At 47.5% G+C, this 20,404-nt stretch overlaps 1 protein-coding gene across 2 annotated transcripts in view; it reads left to right on the top strand.

Annotated features, from left to right (window-relative positions):
- FGF13 (fibroblast growth factor 13) overlaps positions 1-20,404 on the top strand; it is a 444,292-nt gene that overhangs the window by 365,777 nt on the left and 58,111 nt on the right. Inside the window, exons 1-2 of one of the 2 annotated variants that reach the window (XM_042974637.1) lie at positions 12,446-13,050; positions 15,070-15,180. In XM_042974637.1, the coding sequence (XP_042830571.1) occupies positions 12,864-13,050; positions 15,070-15,180 (298 nt within the window). In that variant the 5' untranslated portion in view covers positions 12,446-12,863. Of the gene's footprint in view, positions 1-12,445; positions 13,051-15,069; positions 15,181-20,404 lie in introns of those variants that run through there. The other variant, XM_042974636.1, reaches the window with a different exon arrangement.

Genomic DNA, 20,404 nt, shown 5'->3' with positions numbered 1-20,404 from the left:
AATGGTCAATAGTGTCAAATGCTGGGGCGCCTGGGTGGCTCAGTCAGTAAAGCCTCCGACTTCGGCTCAGGTCATGATCTCACTGCTTGTGAGTTCGAGCCCTGTGTTGGGCTCTGTGCTGATGGCTCATAGCCTGGAGCCTGCTTCCGATTCTGTGTCCTGCTCTTGCTCTGCCCCTCCCCTGCTCGTGCTCTGTCTGTCTGTCTGTCTCTCTCTCTGAAGAATACATGAAACATTAAAAAAATAGATTTAAAAAATTTTTTTAAATTGTCAAATGCTACTGAAAGGTTGTGTAATGACTGAGAAGGAATCACTTAATGTGACAATAAGGTTATTGATCATCTCAGTAAAAGCAATTTCCGTGTCATAGTGGAAGTAGGTTGAATAGGGACTTCTAGTCACTATGTTGAACTAAGGTACGGCAGAAACCACTATCCTTCCGTAAAAACATAGACATAGTGGATAAAATATTACCTTAAGTCGGACAATACACGCAAAGAAAACAAAAGCCAAAGAGGGAAATTTTCAGGTGATAGAGACGAAGCGCCTATTTAAAGCCAAAGCACAGTGCCACAGTTGGAACTACATAGCCCTCAAGAATATCAGAACCGGGGCGCCTGGGTGGCTGAGTCGGTTGAGCGTCCAGTTCTTGATTTTGGCTCAAGTCGTGATCTCGGGGTCATGAGATCGAGCCCCATGTCAGACTCTGGGCTGGGTTTGGAGCCTGCTTGGGATTCTCTCTCTGCCCCTCCGCCCTCCACTCATCCCTCCCCCCTAGCATCCCAGATATAAGCATAGTGTTCATTCCTGGCCTAGAGCGCACCTGGAACCCCACATCTTAATTTGTGCTAAAAAGCTGGGAAATTAAAATAAAAAACTGACCTGCCTCCGGTGGGATGCCCGAGTGCTGGCAGAGAAAGAACATGGAACTATAGACATAGATAACTCTACTATCCAGTGTTCAAGTAGCACTTCTACAGAAGACAACTGTTAATGCTAAAGGTGAGCCCACAGTCAAGTTTACAGAGCAACAAGAGAAATAATCCACTGCAGGGAGAGTCAGCAGCGACAATCAACGTGGTAATCCACGTTCCAGAAAAGTAGTATCAGAAGGCAACATCAAAGAGACCTGCAAAACGTTCAGTAAGATAAAGGAAGAGATAGAGTCCATAAGGCATGAACAACACGTTGCAAAAAGAATAGCAGACCTATGAGAAAAGACGAAACAGAAATTGTAAAAATTATATATATGTATATACACACACATAGATGTATATAATTGTTTTCAACTAGTAACTTCTATTTTTCTTGTTTTTTTTAATTTTTATATAAATTCTAGTCAGTTAACAGACAGTGCAATATTGATTTCAGGAGCAAAATTCGGTGATTCGTCGCTTATGTGCAACACCGAGTGCCCCTCATAACAAGTGCCCTCCTTAATACCCGTCACCCATCTAGCCCATGCCCCACCCACCTCCCTCCATCAACCCTCAGTTTGTTCTCTATCATGGTTTGTTTCCCTCTCTCTTTTTTTCCCCCTCCCATGTGTTCATCTGTTTTCTTTCCTAAATTCCACATAGGAGTGAAATCATATAGTATTTGTCTTTCTCTATCTGACTTACTTTGCTTAGCATAACACATTCTAGCTCCATCCGTGTTGTTGCAAATGGCAAGATTTCATTCTTTTTGATGGTTGAGTAATATTCCATTCCTATATATATATATATATACACTATATATATATTTATGGCAGCACTATCAATAATAGCCAAACTATGGAGAGAGCCCAAATGTCCATCAATTGATGAATGGATAAATAAGATGTGGTATATATATATATAAATGTATATATATATATACATTTGGGCTCTCTCCATAGTTTGGCTATTATTGATAGTGCTGCCATAAACATTGGGGTACATGTACCCCTCCAAATCTGTATTTGTGTATCCTTTGGGTAAATACCTAGTAGTGCAATTGCTGGGTTGTAGGGTAGTTCTATTTTTAGTTTTTTGAGGAACCTCCATACAGCTCTCCAGAGTAGCTGCACCAGTTGGCATTCCCAAAAACAGTGCAAGAGGGTTCCCCTTTCTCGGCATCCTCGCCAACACCTGTTATTTCTTGTGTTGTTGATTTTCGCCATTCTGACAGGTGTGAGATGGTAGCTCGTCGTGGTTTTGATGACTTGTATTTCCCTGATGATGAGTGATGTCGAGCATTTTTTCATGTGCCGGTTGGCCACCTGAATGTCTTCTTTGGAAAAGTGTCTATTCATGTCTTCTGCGTGTCTATTCATGTCTTCTGCCCGTTTCTTCACTGGATTATTTGGTGTTTGGGGGTCGAGTTTGAAAAGTTCTTTATAGATTTTGATAGTAACCCTTTATCAGACGTGTCATTTGCAAATATCTTCTCCCATTCTGTAGGCTGATTTCCTTTGCTGTGCAGAAGCTCTTTATCATAGTGAAGTTTCAGTAGTTCATTTTTGCTTTTGTTTCCCTTGCCTCCGGCAACATGTCTAGTAATATGTATGTAATTTTTAACATGTCACATAGAATATATATTACCGTACAATACCTAATGTAGTATATGTGTGTGTATCAATGAAATCAAACAAAATCAAACAGTAGACTAAGCCCAGAGTGGGGATCAGTGTAACACCCAGATTCTACACAGAAAGATAAAGAGAGGGACCTGGGGAAGAGAAGTAAGGAGTCATGAGGAGAGAAGGAGGTCTCTGGAACAGAAGTTTCAGAAAAAGAACAGAAGAGCTTTAAGGAGAGGCCGTGGATGAAGAGTTGATGGTAAACTTCTAGAACTGAAGAAAGGTAATTGAACAATGGAAGCAGTGCAACTCAAGAGGAATACAGTGAGTGGGACTATTTTTAATGTTTTAAATATATTCAAATACCAAGCAAATCCTGGTTTTCCATCTCTAAAAGGGATACTGAAATCTACATAGAGGAATTACTAGGGATATACACACATACATATAATATAATTTATAATAAAATCAGAGTGAATGGTGAATGGAAGTAAGGAAATGGGGTTGTTGGTAAAGACTTCCAAGAATCGTGGCCGTGCAGAGAAGGAAAGATTGACCAGGAGCTAAATGAGCATGTCTGGTATGTTAATTTATGCTATATGAATAGCAAAATCGGGGACGCCTGGGTGGCTCAGTCGGTTAAGCGTCTGACTTCAGCTAGAGTCATGACCTCACGGTTCGTGAGTTCTAGCCCCGCATCAGGCTCTCTGCTCTCAGCACAGAGCCCGCTTTGGATCCTCTCTTTCTCTCTCTGCCCCTCCCCCGTTCATGTGCCCTCTCTTTCTCTCTCTCAAAAAGAAATAAATGTTTAAAAAAGAATAAAAATCAGCATGGCAACCTTATGTGCACACTTGTAACTTGTGATGTTCTCCAAAGCTCCTCCTTCCTAAAAGCTACTCCCGCAGCCTGTTCTTTCATTTAAAATGTCACCGTTAGAGGCTCTCTTTTGTAGTGTAATATCGCCTCCATAAAATCCCTGTTAGAAGAAGCCAACTGGGGGGGAGGAGAGTGGGGTCATGAGGCTATATTAGTATTTAACCCAGAACTGATGAGAGTACCTGATTAACTAGCTGTCATCTTGGAAAGCAGTGACCCAGGGAAGGGATATAAGAAGGGACAATTTTAATGAAGAATTAGGACAACCTGGATCCCAGAGTCTTATCTGGAAGAGCGGTTTCCTGAGGGGCCTCATAAGGACAGTGGGCATCTGGGCTGAGGTGCTGGCTTTACAGCATTGCCTAAAAGCCTGCCTGCACACACACACACACACACACACACACACACACACACACGCACACACACACATACTCTCTGTATTGGTTTGGTTCTTAAAAAAAATTTTTTTTAATGTTTGTTTATTTTTGAGAGAGAGAGAGAGAGAGAGAGAGAGAGAGACAGAGCATGAGTGGGGGAGGGGCAGAGAGAAAGGGAGACGCAGAATCGGAGGCAGGCTCCAGGCTCCCAGCCATCAGCACAGAGCCCGACGCGGGGCTCGAACTCGTCACCCGCAAGATCATGACCGGAGCCGAAGTCGGACGCTCAACCGACTGAGCCACCCAGGCGCCCCGGTTCTTCTTCTTTTTTTTAATGTAGGTGACATAAATATTATATTAGTGTCGGGTATACAACATAGTGATGTGACACTTATGTACATTATAAAATGCTCACCACGGTAAGTGTGGTTACCATCAGCCACCATATCAAGTTATTACAATATTACTGACTCTATTCCCTATGCTGTATTTTTCATCCCTATGACCTATTTATCTTGTAACTGGAAGTTTGTAGCTCTTAATTCCCTTCACCTATTGTACTCATCCCCCAACCCCCTGCCCTCTGGCAACTACCAGTTTGTTCTCTGTATCTATGAGTGTGCCTCTGTTTGTTTGTTTGTTTTGTTTTTTAGATTTCACATATGAGTGAAAGCATGTGTATTTGTCTTCTCTGCTTAACATATTTCACTTAGCGTAATACCCGCTAGGTCCATCCATGTTGTCTCCAACGGAGCTATTTCATTCTTTTTTTTTTATGGCTGAGTAGTAATCCATTGTATGTATATGCGACATCTTCTTTATCCATTCATCTATTGGTGGACGCTGGGTGGCTTCCACGTCTTGGCTATTGTACGTGATGCTGCAGTGATCCTTGGGCCAACACTTGTTGTTTCTTGTGTTACTGATTTCAGCCGTTCTGACAGGCATGAGGTGATACCGTATCATGGTTTTGATTTGCATTTCCCAGATGATGAGCGATCTGGAGCGTCTTTTCCATCCGTGCGTGTTGGCCATCTGTATGTCTTCTTTGGAAAAATGTCTATTCAGGTCCTCTGGGCAGAGGTTTTGGTTTTGGTTCTCCTGACGGTGAAGAGGGGCACTGTTGCCTCCCTCAATGATTCCGTTAAGTATGTATTTTTTTCCAGACCAAAGGATACTAAGATTCGGACAGAGACAATAGGCGTGGGCATTTTAGTGGCAGGAATGCAGTGAGTAGGGAGGTTTTTCAAATATGCTTTCAATATATTCAAATAGCAACCAAATCCTAGTCGTCTCATTTGTTAGCTTAAAGCTTTGTTGTCATCATCATAAACTTATTTAGTAACTGCCCACAGGCAAATCTCTGGTCTCCAAGCTCCCCCCTCCAAGCTCACTATGGCATACGTGCCAGTCGAATCTTCATTTTGATTGGTGTCTTTCCAAAGGGATTACTCCCACTAGACCCTGTGCTGACTGCAGTTGGAAATCGATCAACTCCCGTACACTTGAACATCGCCGGTGACCATACGTGCTGAACACAATCAGTGGGAAAGGGAAGACAACTGGTTTACAGGCATGAAATGAAAACTCGTTCATGCCCATCAGAATATCTGCGTAGCACGTTTTATTTCTCCCAACCCACAGAAGGCGTCATGACCATACCAGTCATCAGTATTTCATGGAAAAGTACGTTCCTGGGGACCGGTTGCAATAGGAGATCAACTTGTTGCCAAGTGATTTAAAGTGTAGGGGCATAAAAATCCAAGGTTTCTTTGTAAGTTCTCTCGGCTACGGGGAAGTCATCTGCCCTGCTAAGAAGTCGGCACTGAACGTCCGTTTAACCCAGTTTGAAGTCTGGCTTTGCCTGACTTCGTTCCCCAACTTCCTCGCTCTTCCTCACCCTCCAAACCCACAGAGTTAGCTGTGCCTTTTTTTTTTAAGTGCCCCACAAGATCGCATTTGTATTTTAGTTATTTTATTTGCTTCTCTTTTCTCCTCCTCTTGGAGCCAGGGGCAGTAGAGTAGCTTTATGAAGTCAGAATGCACGGGCTCGGGTCGACTTAGTTCTATCACTTCCCACCTGAACGAACTCATTCATTAACCTCTCTTTGCCTCGGCGTCTTCATCTGCAGAATGGGGATGAGCTCAGAAGGCTGTTGTAAGCATTAAATGAGCAAACCAGGATAAAGTGCTTAGGGCCTGGGATATAGTTAGTGCCCAATGCGTAAATTCAAGCTTTGCATTCTTTAGGGTATAGCTTGGTACATAGCAAATAATTCTCAGTAAGTTGTGACTAAGTGAATGAACAGTTTCGCCTAGGACAAATTCACTTAGCTTCCCCTGCCTCACATGTCTTTTTCTTTTTTTAATGTTTATTTATTTTGAGAGAGAGAGAGACAGAGAGAGAGAGAGAGAGAGAGAGAGAGACAGCATGGGAGGGGCAGTGAGACAGGGAGAGAGAGAATCCTGACGCCCCAGTTCCTGTGAGCTCATGACCTGAGCCAAAACCCCGAGTCCGGTGCTAAACTGACTGAGCCACCCGGGCGCCCCCTCACATCTCTTCTCTAAAATGAGATTCTTAACTGACCATCAAGGTTGCTGTTAGGAAATCAGGTTCTGAAATTGCCACAGGTCTTCAGTGGCCGCAGGAGAAGCTATGAAACAATTTCCATCTGTTGATAATACTCCTAGCTATTTGTCGGAAGGGAAAAGCTTGGAGCAAATTAGTTAGAATGGATACTGGAGAAACCCCGGATCTCAGAAGGATGGTCCTGGGCTTCAGACCATGGACCCGAATACACTGTGTGCAATATTTTTCTCTCTTTTGGCTGAACTCGGGCTTCCCGTAGCCGAAAGCAGGTGGCACGAAAAAGCTTACTCTGGGGACAGCCAGTGTTACCAGTAGGAAAAGAACTGGGAGAACTGGAATGCTTTACCTCCCTGCCTCTGCTGAATAGTGGTGAAGATACAGTCCACGAAGCATCCTGTGGGCCTCCGAGCACCCCCAAACCCCAGATGACCCGGCTCAGACCAGGTCCTGGTGTTAACGTACTCCTGGGGCTGAGAAACCCAGAATGGTTTTGAGCAGTGATTGAGAATCATTTCATTTAGTGAGAAAGGTGGTGATGTCTTCTTAAAATGTCACTCTAAGAAGTTATTGTTCAACATGGAGGAAGTATGCAAATGGCTGTGTAGAGATATCGTTTGTTTTACGATTCCTTTGTTCTAGAAAAAGGAAAAAAACATCCCTGAGTTGAAAAATCATGCCGTAGTCCCTCTTTTTCTGTTACCCAAGCCAAGAGATAGGCATAGCCAGGCACCACTGTCCAGAAACTCAAATTCCAGACCCAGTGCCAAGGAGGAAAATGTCGTATTTAAAGGGCTGGACTCGTACCCATCAATTCTTTTGGCCGAGGATCCTGAGTTTAAATACTGGCCACCTGTGGACACGCCAGGAAATCATAGAGCTAGATCACGTAGTCTCACGAGACTTCACCTCCCTCATCTGTGAAAGGGCAATAGTGATAACACCTACCTTATAGGTTGTTACAAGGATTATAGAAAATCGTGTTACGGCGCTTAAGTCGCTTGCCCAATTATAACCACAGTATGTATTGACTTTTGTCTCCATTTGAAACCCCGGTTTTGGCAAAAAAAAGAAAAAAAAAGAAAAAGATATATATATATATATATATATATATATGAAAGCAGAGTGCAGAGTCTTGAAAACCACCCAGGATATCTGCAGGGTTCTCCGATGAATCACAGCCCTGTCCTTCATCCCCTCCTTGGAATCTAGAGGATACCATTTCTTCAGCAGGTTCTCCTGCCCCGATCCTGCGAGGAGTCTGAAAAGGAATGTGTTAGGATTCTTAATCCTGAGAGAGCCATGAAGTAGTTTCCGAGACCTCTCTGCTCCTTTAAAACAGGGCAGACCTTGATAGGAAATTGGTGGAAACAGCTCCACTGGCAAATAGGAAATGGATGCAGAGTTCCTTGTGCTGATTGCAAATCCCGCCCCGTATGCTAAGCAATAGTGAACGTTAGATCATTTGCAAACACTGCATTCCCTTCTTCAAATCTTGGGTTTAGGTCACCTTCCCCCACAAATCCTACTTCCTGAAACAGCTTAGATCCAGCAAAATTACTGATGGCCTGCTTTGGCCTCAAGTCCTCGCATCGTTTTTTCCCCTTAGCTTTGCGTTGAGCTGATTTCGTTCACCGGGCAAGAAATGAACCCAGTGTTACAGGTGTTTTGCCTCTGAGTCGGACACGTCTTGTAGTCGGCCGTAAATGTTTCATCGTAGACCCACTTTGTGTCCGTTTGTTAGCCACCAGTCAGCTCATACAATAGCAAGCGTCCCTTCAGAATCTTTGAATGTCATCAAAGAAAACTGAATAGAACTCAGAGAAGCCGGTGCTTGTGTTAGCTCTAGAAGTTCCCTCACCACTGAGGCAACTCATTTAGTTAAGAATACATTTACTGTCATCTGCAAAGTATTTCCCCCGCCTTGGGCCAGAGAAACTTCACAAAATGATTGTGACTGCCTTGACCCACAGGATCCGAGTTCGCCCAGTAGGATCTTCCAAAGGCAAAGGCGCGCGCTAGCTCCCGTGCCCCATCAGACAGGACCTTGAACTTTCTCAACACCGCTATCGCCGCCCCCTTTCCAAGTGACCGCTTCCAGGTTGCAGGTCATGGGCGTGTTTACTAAATCTAGTAGTCTTAAGGACCGAATGAGAGCCTCGAGGGGAACCAACCCACAGACCCACTGAGGTAGATGAGGTTTCTGTTGTATTCATAAAGCTTCCATAGAAGAACCAGTACGCCATTATGGTTTTGAACAGCCCTTACGGAAAAAAAATGTTTTCTCCTTGTACGAAACTTAAATCCCCACCTACGGAAGCTGAAGTTCATTTCCCCGTGTTCTCTTTTTATGATCAAGGGCGAACCCTCCACCCCGGAAGCCCATATTCCTCCCCAGGTTTTCTTGATTAAATGGCCAAGCAGGTAATCAGAGGCCTTGAACTCGATGTTGCAGCTGCTATGGCTAATTAAATGGCAAAGAGCTGAATTCGTAGATATGATTAATACCATCAGGGTGCTCTATGGTTTTTGATGTTCATAAATTATGACTGAACAATAAAATTTTTATATGGGTTATAGGATTTGTCCCTGACTTTTCCTTCTGAATGCAAATCAGAAGAGCCCATCCATTTCTTCAAAAAATTGGTTCTGGAGACCTTTGTTTCTGAAGCATAATTCCGCCAAATGATCTGACTAGGAGAGACTCTTTGCCAGCTAATAAATGTGTCGGGTTACGTTACAGAATACGGTAGTCACTCTTTCTGTCCCTGGTACTCCAGTGGGACATAGACAAGATTTCTCTAAGTTGCATTTTTCTTCCTGCTTGGAGTTAAGCGGCAAGAGCATTTGCTAATGGCTTTTCTCTAATCTCCTCATTTGTATTTCTAGCCAGTCGTTTCTCTGGGCTTTGGGACATAATTAGATGGCCACAAACGGTGGTACTGGCAGCCCAGTCTCTACAACACCCCCTCTGCTGTCCTACTCCGTTAACGGTGAGATGCCGGTACTGCTCGTCCTCCTTTTCTCCCTTTGCGCTCATCGTCAGTCTTTCACCCGGGAACGGGTCACGGAGAGGTTTTGAGGGACTGTTAGTGACGACACAGAGCCAACTGGCAAGTGGCTCCCATGATGTTTACCTTCGCGAAGGACGGGTGTTTGAAATCTCTCATTTTCGGAGTTTCAGAAAGACGGCCAATTCCTTCCTGCGCAGAAGGTACTGAGGCTGCTCCTGATATAGGCTGTCTGAATTCTCTCATTTTTACTCATCACAGTCACATCTGTTTGGGTTTCTGTGTCTCTCCTGGAGATGCCTCTTGAGAGCAGATGCCCTCAGCTGCTTTACAGCTCATCTGAGGCCTGCCAAAAGAGATTGGCAGAGAACGATCAGCATCCTATGCTCTGATAACTCGCATAACTCTCCCTGAAAGGAACGCTAAAACCTGGTTCCCTTTAATATTGTCTAAAAGATGACTTTAAGGATGGGCAAACTGTAGCCTCAACAGGACAAATGACACATCCAGAGTCACACAGCCCATTCGTGGCGGAGGCAGGATTCAAACTCAGGCCTCCCGTCATTCAGGCTAGAACTTTTTGTGAGTTGAACTTGAGAAAGGAGCAAAGGATGCTTTTTCTTCCTCGAACATGATCAAGGAGCGAGCTGGGTGGACAGCACAATGGGAAGAGGAGGTCTGGGAGGAGCAAAGGCGAGCGATATTGGGAAATTGGGAGCCCTGGGGTTAAGCCGGGGACAGCGTGAACAGGTAGGAACAAAGGAAGGCAGGAGAAAAAGGCACTGTGGAAATAGGCGTCAAAGGAAAGCCCTTCATTCTTCCACTCAGATGCCATCCTGCTGGTGGGGTGGCAGTAAGACTGAAAGGAAAGGCAAAATAGCTTCTCTCGGCCTTGGGGGTGGGGAGCTGCAGTTCTTTCTTTCATCATGCCTTCCTAAAATGAACGGGGTCTTGGCACGGTTCTCCTTCGGGAAGTTGAGGCTTCTACTCACACTCATCTTGGAGTTCAGAAACATCTGAGAAATACACGAGAGCTAGGAAAGGGTGAAAATATCTGCTTGATTAATGGCTAAGCTGATTGCATAGTGATTTGGATCCAAAGTCGAAATGGCTTTCCTTCACTTTTCCCCTGGATGATTTCCCCCCCCCCACCCGGTCTGAGACCTCTGTGAGTTAAGGGAGGGACAGGAGACTTCTTATGATCTATAGGCAGTCAGATCACAGAGAGTTAGAGGCCCAGATGCTTAGCAGAAGGTAATAGCAGGCCAAGAGGGAGTAGGAACCCCTTACCAGTCCCATTCCACACCCCAAATATTTGGCCCTGGCCAGATCTTCTTCTGAGGCCTCTCTTGGTGAGGTTATTTCCCTTTGGGGTAACTAGAATTCAAATCCCATACATTCTGGGCTAGGAATCCTCTTCCTACCCTTAAGAATCAATGCAAATCAGTCACTCATCAATTATTTTCAACAAACGGTTTATTGAGCATCAACTATGTGACAGGCACCGTGCCAGGAGCTGGGAATATACTGATGGCCAAGACCCAGTCCCGATTTTCGAGGCGTTCCAAGTCCAATGGGAGCTGAGCAGGGTACCCCCACCCTGACAAGCATTAATGTCTGTGTGTCCATTACCCTGCAGGGAATTTCAGCCCATTTGGCAGGACGATCCTGGGACCCTCCACCTCAGTGCCTGCAGCCTTCACCCCAGCCTGCCTTTGCAGACACAGAACAGTGCTTCTCACAGGGCAACAGACACTTCAAGACGGGGGAGGAGCGGAAGCCCCTGGCGGGGGTGGGGGGGGGGGGGAGTGAAATCTGCCAAAGGCTCAGGTGATCCAGCTCTGATGGGCTAACAAGCCCGACAGAGTCTCCTGGCTGGGATCTCAGGCAAGAAAGAAGGACCGGGATCTGGGCATTTGGTTTTGCATCATATCCCGAAAAGATCTGGAAAGCAGGGAGGAAGGGAGGTCCAGCCAAGAATGTAGCGGCAGCGTTTCCCCAATACCGCTCACTGTACCCGACCCAAGCTCTCCGCTGGGATCCCGAACCCGAACGAACGACTTGGGGGCGGAGGAAAAGCGGGGTTCGGACCGCACAAATTGGCCTGAAATTGAAAAGTCAGCAAAAACCACTGGGTGGCAGCGTGGCGTGCGGGCGCAGCTCTGCAGTGCCCGCTGCCGCCGGTGCTGCCGCGGCCGCCGCCGCGAGGGCTGAACCCGTCTGCGAGCCCTGGCCTCGCTCCCGAAGGGCTACAAGTGTCGCCAGGCGAAACGCCTCGGCGGGGGAGTGTGTTTGGGGGAAGGGGCTGCTGGGAGTCGCAGACCCGGGCGGGGGCGGGGGGGGGGGCGGCGAACTTCCCAGGGGCTCCAGCCCGGGGCAGCGTGGCCGGCTCAGAGTCCGGCACTGAGGCAACGGTCCCTCCCCCGCCCGGCCCCCCGCGTCTCCAGGCCAGACCCCCTCCCCGCTCTCCCTCCCCCCCCCCCGCCCCCGCTCTTCCAGCCCCACCGCCTCCTCCCGGCGCCCCCTCCGCCACCGCCTCCTCCCGAGGCTCGGCTCGGGAAGAGGAGGGCAGGAGGCTCCGGGCGGTGGGGCGGCGCCAGAGCCCCTACAGGTGTTAGCGCGCGGCCCGCCGGGGCCTCGGGGGGCGGGGCGGCCGGGCGCCGGCGGGCTGGGCTCCGGGAGGGAGGGGCCGCCGGGGGAGGGGGCCTCGGGGAGGCCGCGGCGCTCTTCCGGAGGGTGCCGGCGGCGACCGGAATCCTATGCAGAGACTGTGCCGCGCCCAGAGCAGCAGCAGCCGCCGCCGCCGCCGCCGCCGCCAACGCCGCCGCCGAGATGCGAGGCCGTTACCTGTTTGATCCCCGTCGGCCAGCTGGCACGGGCCAACTTTTCCCGGTGGCCAGGCCCCGAAGTTGCAAGGACTAGTCGGAGGCTCGGAGGGGCCAGGGCGAGGGCGCGCTCCCCCCGCGCGCTTCCTCCTTCCCCCCCCCCCTCCCGCCGCCCGCGCTCGCGGCCTCTCTCCCGCCCGCGCCGCTCCCTCCGCCCGCCTCCCCGCTCCGGCCCCCTCCGCGCGGCACAGGGCGGGGGGTGCCGCGAAACTCCGACCCGAGCCGCTTGGACTCGCACAGTGTCCTCGGGGCGCAGGGGCCGAGCGCACGCAGCCGCGCCGCGCCGCCTCCGCCGCCAGTGTCTCGCCGCGATCCCGGCCCGGGGCCGTGGCGTCGGCTCGGACCCAGGCAGCCCGCAGCCCGCGCGGGAGCCGGCCCACCGCCCGAGGAGCCCGGACGGCATGCTGAGCCCCCTCCTCGGCTGACGGCCGAGCGCGGAGAAGCCCGGGCGAGCGCCGGCCGGGGAGACGAGGGCGGCCGCGGCGCCAGACCGAGCGGGGCGCGCCGCGGAGGAGCGGGAGGCGGAGGCGCAGGCGAAGCCGGAGAGGGGCCGCCAAAGAAGTGGTGGTGGTGGGCGTCGTGGCCATGGCGGCGGCTATCGCCAGCTCGCTGATCCGTCAGAAGAGACAAGCCCGCGAGCGCGAGAAATCCAACGCCTGCAAGTGTGTCAGCAGCCCCAGCAAAGGCAAGACCAGCTGCGACAAAAACAAGTTAAACGTCTTTTCCCGGGTCAAACTCTTCGGCTCCAAGAAGAGGCGCAGAAGGAGACCAGGTTGGAAGGGGCGCTTGGCCGGCTTTGGGTTTTGTTTTGTTTTTTTTTTTTTTTTTTTTGCTCCCCCACCCCCATACTGAACGAGCGTGGAGGGGGGCTGGAGGGCGTGTGTGGAAGCGTAGGTGAGTTTGTCGGGGGCCCATCTGGTGCGGATGTGGCCACCTAGCCGGTGTGCGTGCGTGGGAAGCGATTGCTTTCTCGCCGCCTTCGTAGCGGTAACTGGCTTGCTGCATTGCAACTGCCGTGGGACAGGCGCAGAGCCCGGGGCCGTCGCCGGCCCCGGGGGCGGGGGGGGCGCCCGCGGCTTCAGACGTGCCACATGGGTGCATGCCCCGGGGGCTCTGCGGGCGTCACCCAGACGTGGCTGCCGTGTGTGTGGCGTGGAAATTGCGGGCGCCGAGCCGGGCGGACACCGCTGCCCGCCCTAGTGAGCCCGGGGAAACCCTCCTTTGCCTTTACCCCTGCAACTCTGACCCTTCCCCTCCGAGCTTCCACCCCCCCCCCCCCCCCCCGCCCCGAGGGCCGTGGGCTTCGGCGAGCGATCCAGGCGTTCCGTTTCTTTGCTCGCTTTCGAGCTCCTCGGCCCAGACTTGACTTGTGGTGCACCTTTGAAATATTTGCTGGGGAAGGGGGGAGTGGATTCCTAGAACCTTGTGGCGGAGAGCTTGGTGATCTGGCTAGACTAGTGAGACTGGTTACTCGCGACCAAAATGCAGGGTTGACGAGCGCATTTAAACTCCTAGCCAGATCGTAGGTCCTTTTGGAACCTATTCCGTGAGAAGAGGAGCGCGATATTCCGGTGCCCGGGGCGGCGGAGGGGGGGGGGGGAGGAATTCACACAGCTCTAAGTGTCAGGTTGCGTCAAGGTAGCCCTTCAGGCGAGCATGCAGCGTATTTGGCCGATCTTCACCAAATGAATCCTTTACGCTCTTTTCTTACTTTTAACGAGACAAATAATACAGAATTTCAGACTTAGTCATCAGTTTGTTCTTTCTCTGTTTATGTGTTCCGCACGCTATGGGATGGAAACGCAGACATCCATTTTCTGTTTGCTCGAAGTTTTTAAGGCATTGGCTGTGCATTGGGCTTGTTTTCGAAAGGCGGAAGCGGTTGCAGAGCATGATTATGTGGCCTGAATCATCACACACACAATGTTTCAGTGCAGGGGACTGTGTTCAGTCAAAGCAAATTTGGGATAGCAGGGTTGTTCTTGGTGAATTAGGTGCTTCCTTAATCTGCGGTGATTCGTAACTGAAAATCAGTTCCATTGAGAAACCCGTGTGGTTAGACGATCATGTTTCTGGTATTAAATGTGAAGATAAGTATAAACTCATTTTCTTTCCTCCCCACCAACAAAAACCCTGCCCTTTTTGCACCCACTTTCCCTAAGCATAACTAACACGATAGGGTATGGTAGTAACGGTTGGTTTTTTTTTCCTCTCCTCCCCCCCCCCCCCCCCCCGCTTTTCTTGTATCACAGCTGGGTTTTCCAGATTATTTGTGCCTTTTCAACATTCTCAGAAGGGAGGGGACTCCATTCCCTCCGTCTTCAAACAGCGATGATTCTGAGGGAAGTCTTTTTGTTAGCGTGGTTCCTGGTCCCTGGTGGGCAAACCACTCTAACTTACCTTCGTATTTCTCCTTTTCCTTCCACGTGAAAAGGGGCACGTTGTGAAAAGGCAGAGCCTGCCGTTTGCCAACCCATCCCGAACGCTCCATGAGCTAGAGTACCGCTCTGGAAACCGGGGCACACGCTGTCAGAAACCAGCCGCCGTCAGAAGCTTTAGGGCTTGGCCGAGTCACGAGGTAGAAAGCGGTCGCTTCTTCGGTTTGGACATTTCCTCGGAAACTTGGGGGTTTGCTTTGCGCGTTTTCTTTCCGAGGACTCTTTAAAGTTGTAGCGTGACCCTTGACAGCAACGTCGGCGTCGGCGAATGAAATCAGGATCTCGGATCCCGAGTCTCTCCCGCCGCCTGTGCACGACTTACCGATTGATGCAAATTCCCATTCTCTTTGCAGAGCCTCAGCTTAAGGGTATAGTCACCAAACTCTACAGCCGACAAGGCTACCACCTGCAGCTGCAGGCAGATGGAACCATCGACGGCACGAAAGACGAGGACAGCACTTACAGTAAGTGACTGCGAAATAAATAGTAGATCCCCAGCCCGTTGCTGACATGGCGCGTTTCCTTCATTTATTTATTTGTTAACGAACAACCCTTGCTAAATTCCGACCCGAGGGCAGAAAGGCCGCCAGCCCCGTACTCGTGTTTATGCGGGTCAACCTGAAGCCAGTTGAACGTGAAAAATGTCTAAAGTGGCGAACTGCAGCAAATGATGTGGACACCGTCTGGAGAACAATCCAAATGTCATCTCCATGGTAATCTGGATAGATTTATGGCTGGCCTTTGGATTTTTATTACTTTTTTCCCCCCACAGAAAATTTACTCACCCACACACCCGATCCCGAAATAGCATGTTATCTCTACTCTTAAGAACCGATCTCATCCCAAGAGAGAGGAGTGGTTTCATGTCTAATTGGGATTTTAACAGTTGAGATACCTCCACAGGTGGGGAGAGGGATTTCTTGTAGAGTTTTATTTGTTTTTTTACCGTGCTCTGAAGGCCACGCTGGGACCATAATGGCGAACCTTAACCAAAAGGGAGCACGTCGAAACTAAAGTCAGTTTTGTTATTTCTGATGATTGAAGTAAGGTGAGTCTAAGCCGTGACATAACCTTTTGATGACATGTGCTTTATTTATTTGAAATAAGAGAAACAGACTCACAAATAGCGAAGCCCTCTCTTCACTTCACTTGCATGCTGCAGACTTCTGCAGACCCAGTGAAATATTCCGTGAGGCTGAAACACCTACTTCTCACAATTCGTTCTCTTGTTTTCCCTCATTTCTGTCGCATTTCCCTCAGGCTTTGGTAACTTCCCAGAAACCTCCCCATCGTCCGCTCAGAAAGCAGCCAAGGAAAGCCCATCAGAGTGGTAACAAGTCCTCAGCGGCATTTTTAGAGATGTTTGGCTGTAGACAGCAAGGCCATAGACAGGGGTCCCAATGTAAAGTGTCAAGACAGTTTCTCACCTTTTAAGAATGCTCCCCGGGCTGATGGCCAAGCTATGACCTCAAGAGGAAGTCACTTTTAATTGCCCTTGAAGAAAGCCCTGGTGATACCTAGGATGAAAAACATCCACACTAAATGGTTCTCACTGTTCTTGCAAAATGCTGTGTTACCGCTGTGATACTAAAGTTCTACAGTGAGTATCCTAGACGATCTTTTGTGCCTACTCTTCTCCTTGACAAAATGAGTCCAGTGTAACTAGAAGGTTTTACCGTAATCATATACAGAATACAGACGTTCGTACGCAGGGATCAGTACTAAAACATTCCCGTAAGTTTTATGTAGAATCAGCTCTTAGGGAAGGAATTGGGAGGGTGTGCATTGGTCTGGTTTTCAAAGCGCCTGGGCAGAATAGATCCGTTGGGCATTATCGAAAGGAAGTTACGATTAGCTGCTAATGAGCCCCACCCCGTCAAGTTTTCCCCCTTCTACTTCTGACTTCTTCTCCAGGTTACAATCGGAGAAAAAGTGATTTGGGAGCTAGTGTTCACACGTGTCACTTGAAAAGGAAAAATTAGTTCGTTTGTTGTGTTTTGTAAACAGCAGTATGTCAAACGTGTCAAGATCATACGGTATGTGGCCATTTTAAGAAACGTATAGACACATATACATACACACGTATATTCATATACCTTCGTACACATACATTATCTACCTACACACAGGCTTTAAATCATGGAGTAGATTTTCTACGTGTTCACAGCTCCTGCCTTCAGTTGTCATATGCCTCTGATACGAATGGCATTTCTGTGTGCTAATGATATTGTAAGACCTTGAAAGAGTGTGGCCTGATAACCAGAATCTGTGTTTAGGCAGAATGTAGTAATGAGAGGTAAGTCAAACAGTAGTGGTAAGTATTACCACAACATGAAGCCTACAAGTAGAAAGCATCTCAGAAGAGGTTCCAAGTCTGTGGGGCTTGACCCTACCCCGGATGCCAAGTGTGACCAGAAGCCGGGGGGACTAGGTCATCTTCCCAATTGAGGATATTGGAGGGCACAAGTCATCATGAAACAGGAATGTTTCATGATTGAAATGATTATTAAAATGATCATCGTTACAGTGCAAGTCCAGCCATATACATTTGTTCTTTTTTTTCCCCTAAAGCCAAGCGGTTTTCTTGGCATTCATTAGTTATTTTAAATGAGTAGAACAAGACTACAGTTGGTTTCTTATTCACCTGTAACTCCTTTGTTTATATAGTATTTCCTTAATGTGTATTCCTGGAATTGTGTTTTTATTTTTCTTATTTTTTAGCACCTCTCATCATTTTTGCACGTTTAGTTCAAATCGATTTTACGACCTTTTAATCCTGATGTGGTAAACAAAAGCAGGATAAAACGAATTAGTTCACATTTACCCAGATATATCGATGCCTAAAAACATGTGTTTGGTATAATACATTTAAGCTGACCTTAGATTTATTGCAGTGGTAAATGTCAGTTCAATAAAATCTCATCATGAGCATATCAGCCATTGTAAATTATGTATTTCCCCCTGAAAAGGAAAAGATGATAGACATTTCATGGCAGGAGTTTTATTATCTGCCTTGGGTGCAATGAGGGCTATTTTAAAAGAATAGGCAACTTTCCCTTTAAATGTCCGGGAGTGTTCCCAGTTCAAGGTGTCAGGTCTTCCCAATCTACATTAAGATGTACTTTGATTAATTGCTCCCTTTGAGAAGTTGACCTTAGCCCAACTAATGAAGAAGGATGACCTCAGTGTCCTAGTCAGTAAACATTAAGTGCCAACTTGTGCACATCTCTGAGAAAATGGTCCCTTCAAGGTAGGAGTTTGTTTTTATGTAGACACAGCAGAGAACAAACAAGAAACAAAAGCCTCATTATTTGTTAAAAGTTTATTCAAGGGCGCCTGGGTGGCCCGGTCAGTTAAGCATCCGACTCTTGATTTCAGCTCAGGTCATGATCTTGCGGGTTCATGGGATGGAGCCCCACGTCCAGCTCTGTGCTGACAGCAAGGAACCCGCTTGGGATTCTCTCTCTCCCCCTCTGTCTCTGCCCCTCCCCTGAAAGCACTCTCTCTTCCTCTCTCTCAAAGTAAATAAACTTTAAAAGAAAAAAAAGCTTATTCAAAACTTTGATGGAAATAGAAACGAGATTTTAGGTACTTAATGAATGTGTTTTAGATACACAAATGAAATCAGTCGTTTTCTTCTATTTAGAATATGTTCATCCTAATTGAAGTAATCTCTTCTGTCCATGAGAAAGTACTCCAGATTTAGAGAAACACAGGCACATAGGAAAATAGTGATTCTGCCCAAGCTTACCCTTGATATAATTTCTTTGCATTAAAAAAAAATTTTTTTTTAATGTTTATTTTTGAGAGAGAGAGAGAGAGCAAGGGGGGGGGAGGAGAAGAGAGAGAGGGAGACACAGAATCAGAAGCAGGCTAAGCTCTGAGCTGTCAGCACAGAGCCGGAGGTGGGGCTTGAACCCGTGAACCGTGAGATCATGACCTGCGTCGAAGTCGGACGCTGGACTGACTGAGCCACCCAGGCGCCCCTCTTTGCATTTTTATTTGGAAAGGCTGACAACCCTTTAGACTTTCAGCCAACCCAGTTTGTTATCTATCATGAATGTCTAAAGAAAAGACTGGACTAGTTAGACGAGCCGCTGTCCGCTGCTGCTTTCTTCAATATTTGTGTTTTAGAGTGCCGAGTTTTTATCTTGAATCGGGTTTCATAGAAATTTATGGTACATAGTGAAAAATTCACGTTCTACTATATTGTTAATACCATTATTCAAGAATAGATAATCCTGGGCATGGATTGCTGATGGTCTTTGCTACTCTTCCACTTCTCTCTGACGTTTGGAGTTTAAGCATTTTCTTGCTCATTAAAACCCACACCAGAGAGTAGTTGAGGCACATGGTGAAAAGCAAATCGTTTTCACTCTTTTTTTTTTTTTTTGCTTGTTATAAGCTGCATTAAGAGAACTAAAGAGGTTCCAAATGTCGTAAACAATGAAGTTCTAGAAAGAATCCTGAATTTCATCTGTCATTCCCTGTCCCCTATTAGCATGACTAAGCTACGATTCAGACCCAGGCTGGTATTCCATTTGTCTGGTAGTACGTAGTGGTATGGCTTTTATACCAAACCCATATGGAAGTTTGTGTTTGGTTTTTTAGAACTCAGAATTTTTCAACTCTGAACTTCCACAAAATGGGAATGTGATGATCTCTCACATTCCAAAAATACAGCGTTGTCACGTTTTCACCATACGCATTGCTGTCAGTCCACAAATGTGTGGTGAGCACCTGCTGTGAGCGGGGCATCAACCACAGAAAGAGATATATACATGACATACTCAAAGGTATCAGACTTCGTTCCTATGCATTGCACTGTCAAAGACAGCATGAGATCCTGGCTCGCAATCTGTGCAGTTACTTTCCTTTACCTCACATAACAGAAGGGCACAGCTTTTAATGTGATGAGCATTGAATGGGATGCCATCGGTAGCACGTGGTAGGAACACTTGGATTTTGAACTGTACGATGTCCTGCTCCTCTTTGCTAACACCCTGATTTTAAGGGAAATAGACATTGTAGGCTCCCCAAGGAATATTTAGTTCTTCATTAATGTTTCTCATCCATATTACCCCACCTATAGACATATATATAACATATGTATATAACACATGTATATGTTATTCACACACACACACACACACACACACTTACATACATCAAGGTAAGAGGTCTCAGAAAGTCCGCTCTTACCCACGTGGGGACTCTTTTACACTCTTGTTCAGAGAGATGATAGCAGACTGATCCATCATCCTCCATGAACTTACACACCAAGGCAAAAATCATCAACGTTGGTCTAGGACTCTTGAGAGAAAGGTGCACAGGCTGGCTTCAAAAGATGTGTGTGGCAGGCACTACGTTTTAAAAATGTACTGTTTTATTTTTATTCACGGCGTAGGAGGGAGTAGACAGCTGGTAGGGGGAGGACGCCCACCGGTTTTCTCCAGTGAGTGGTGTGTAATTGTGGGGAGAGCATGGGTGTAAGTTTCACGCACTCAAACCTTCAAATGGAGAGACGGAGGCCTCTTTGGTACCAGCGGGCTGCCGCCTTACAACTATTTTGCTAAATAAACAAACCTCTCGACTTCATTGTTTGTATTCCTTTCACCTTTGCTCCTAGAGACAAAAAGCTGGGCATACCCACCACCCTCCTCAACCCTGTCTTGGAACATGTTGGTT

The sequence above is a fragment of the Panthera tigris genome, chromosome X (assembly GCF_018350195.1).
Source record: "Panthera tigris isolate Pti1 chromosome X, P.tigris_Pti1_mat1.1, whole genome shotgun sequence".
Lineage (NCBI taxonomy): Eukaryota > Metazoa > Chordata > Mammalia > Carnivora > Felidae > Panthera > Panthera tigris.
The sequence above is the reverse complement of the archived record's forward strand: the minus strand, read 5'-3'. Positions and strand labels throughout refer to the sequence as shown.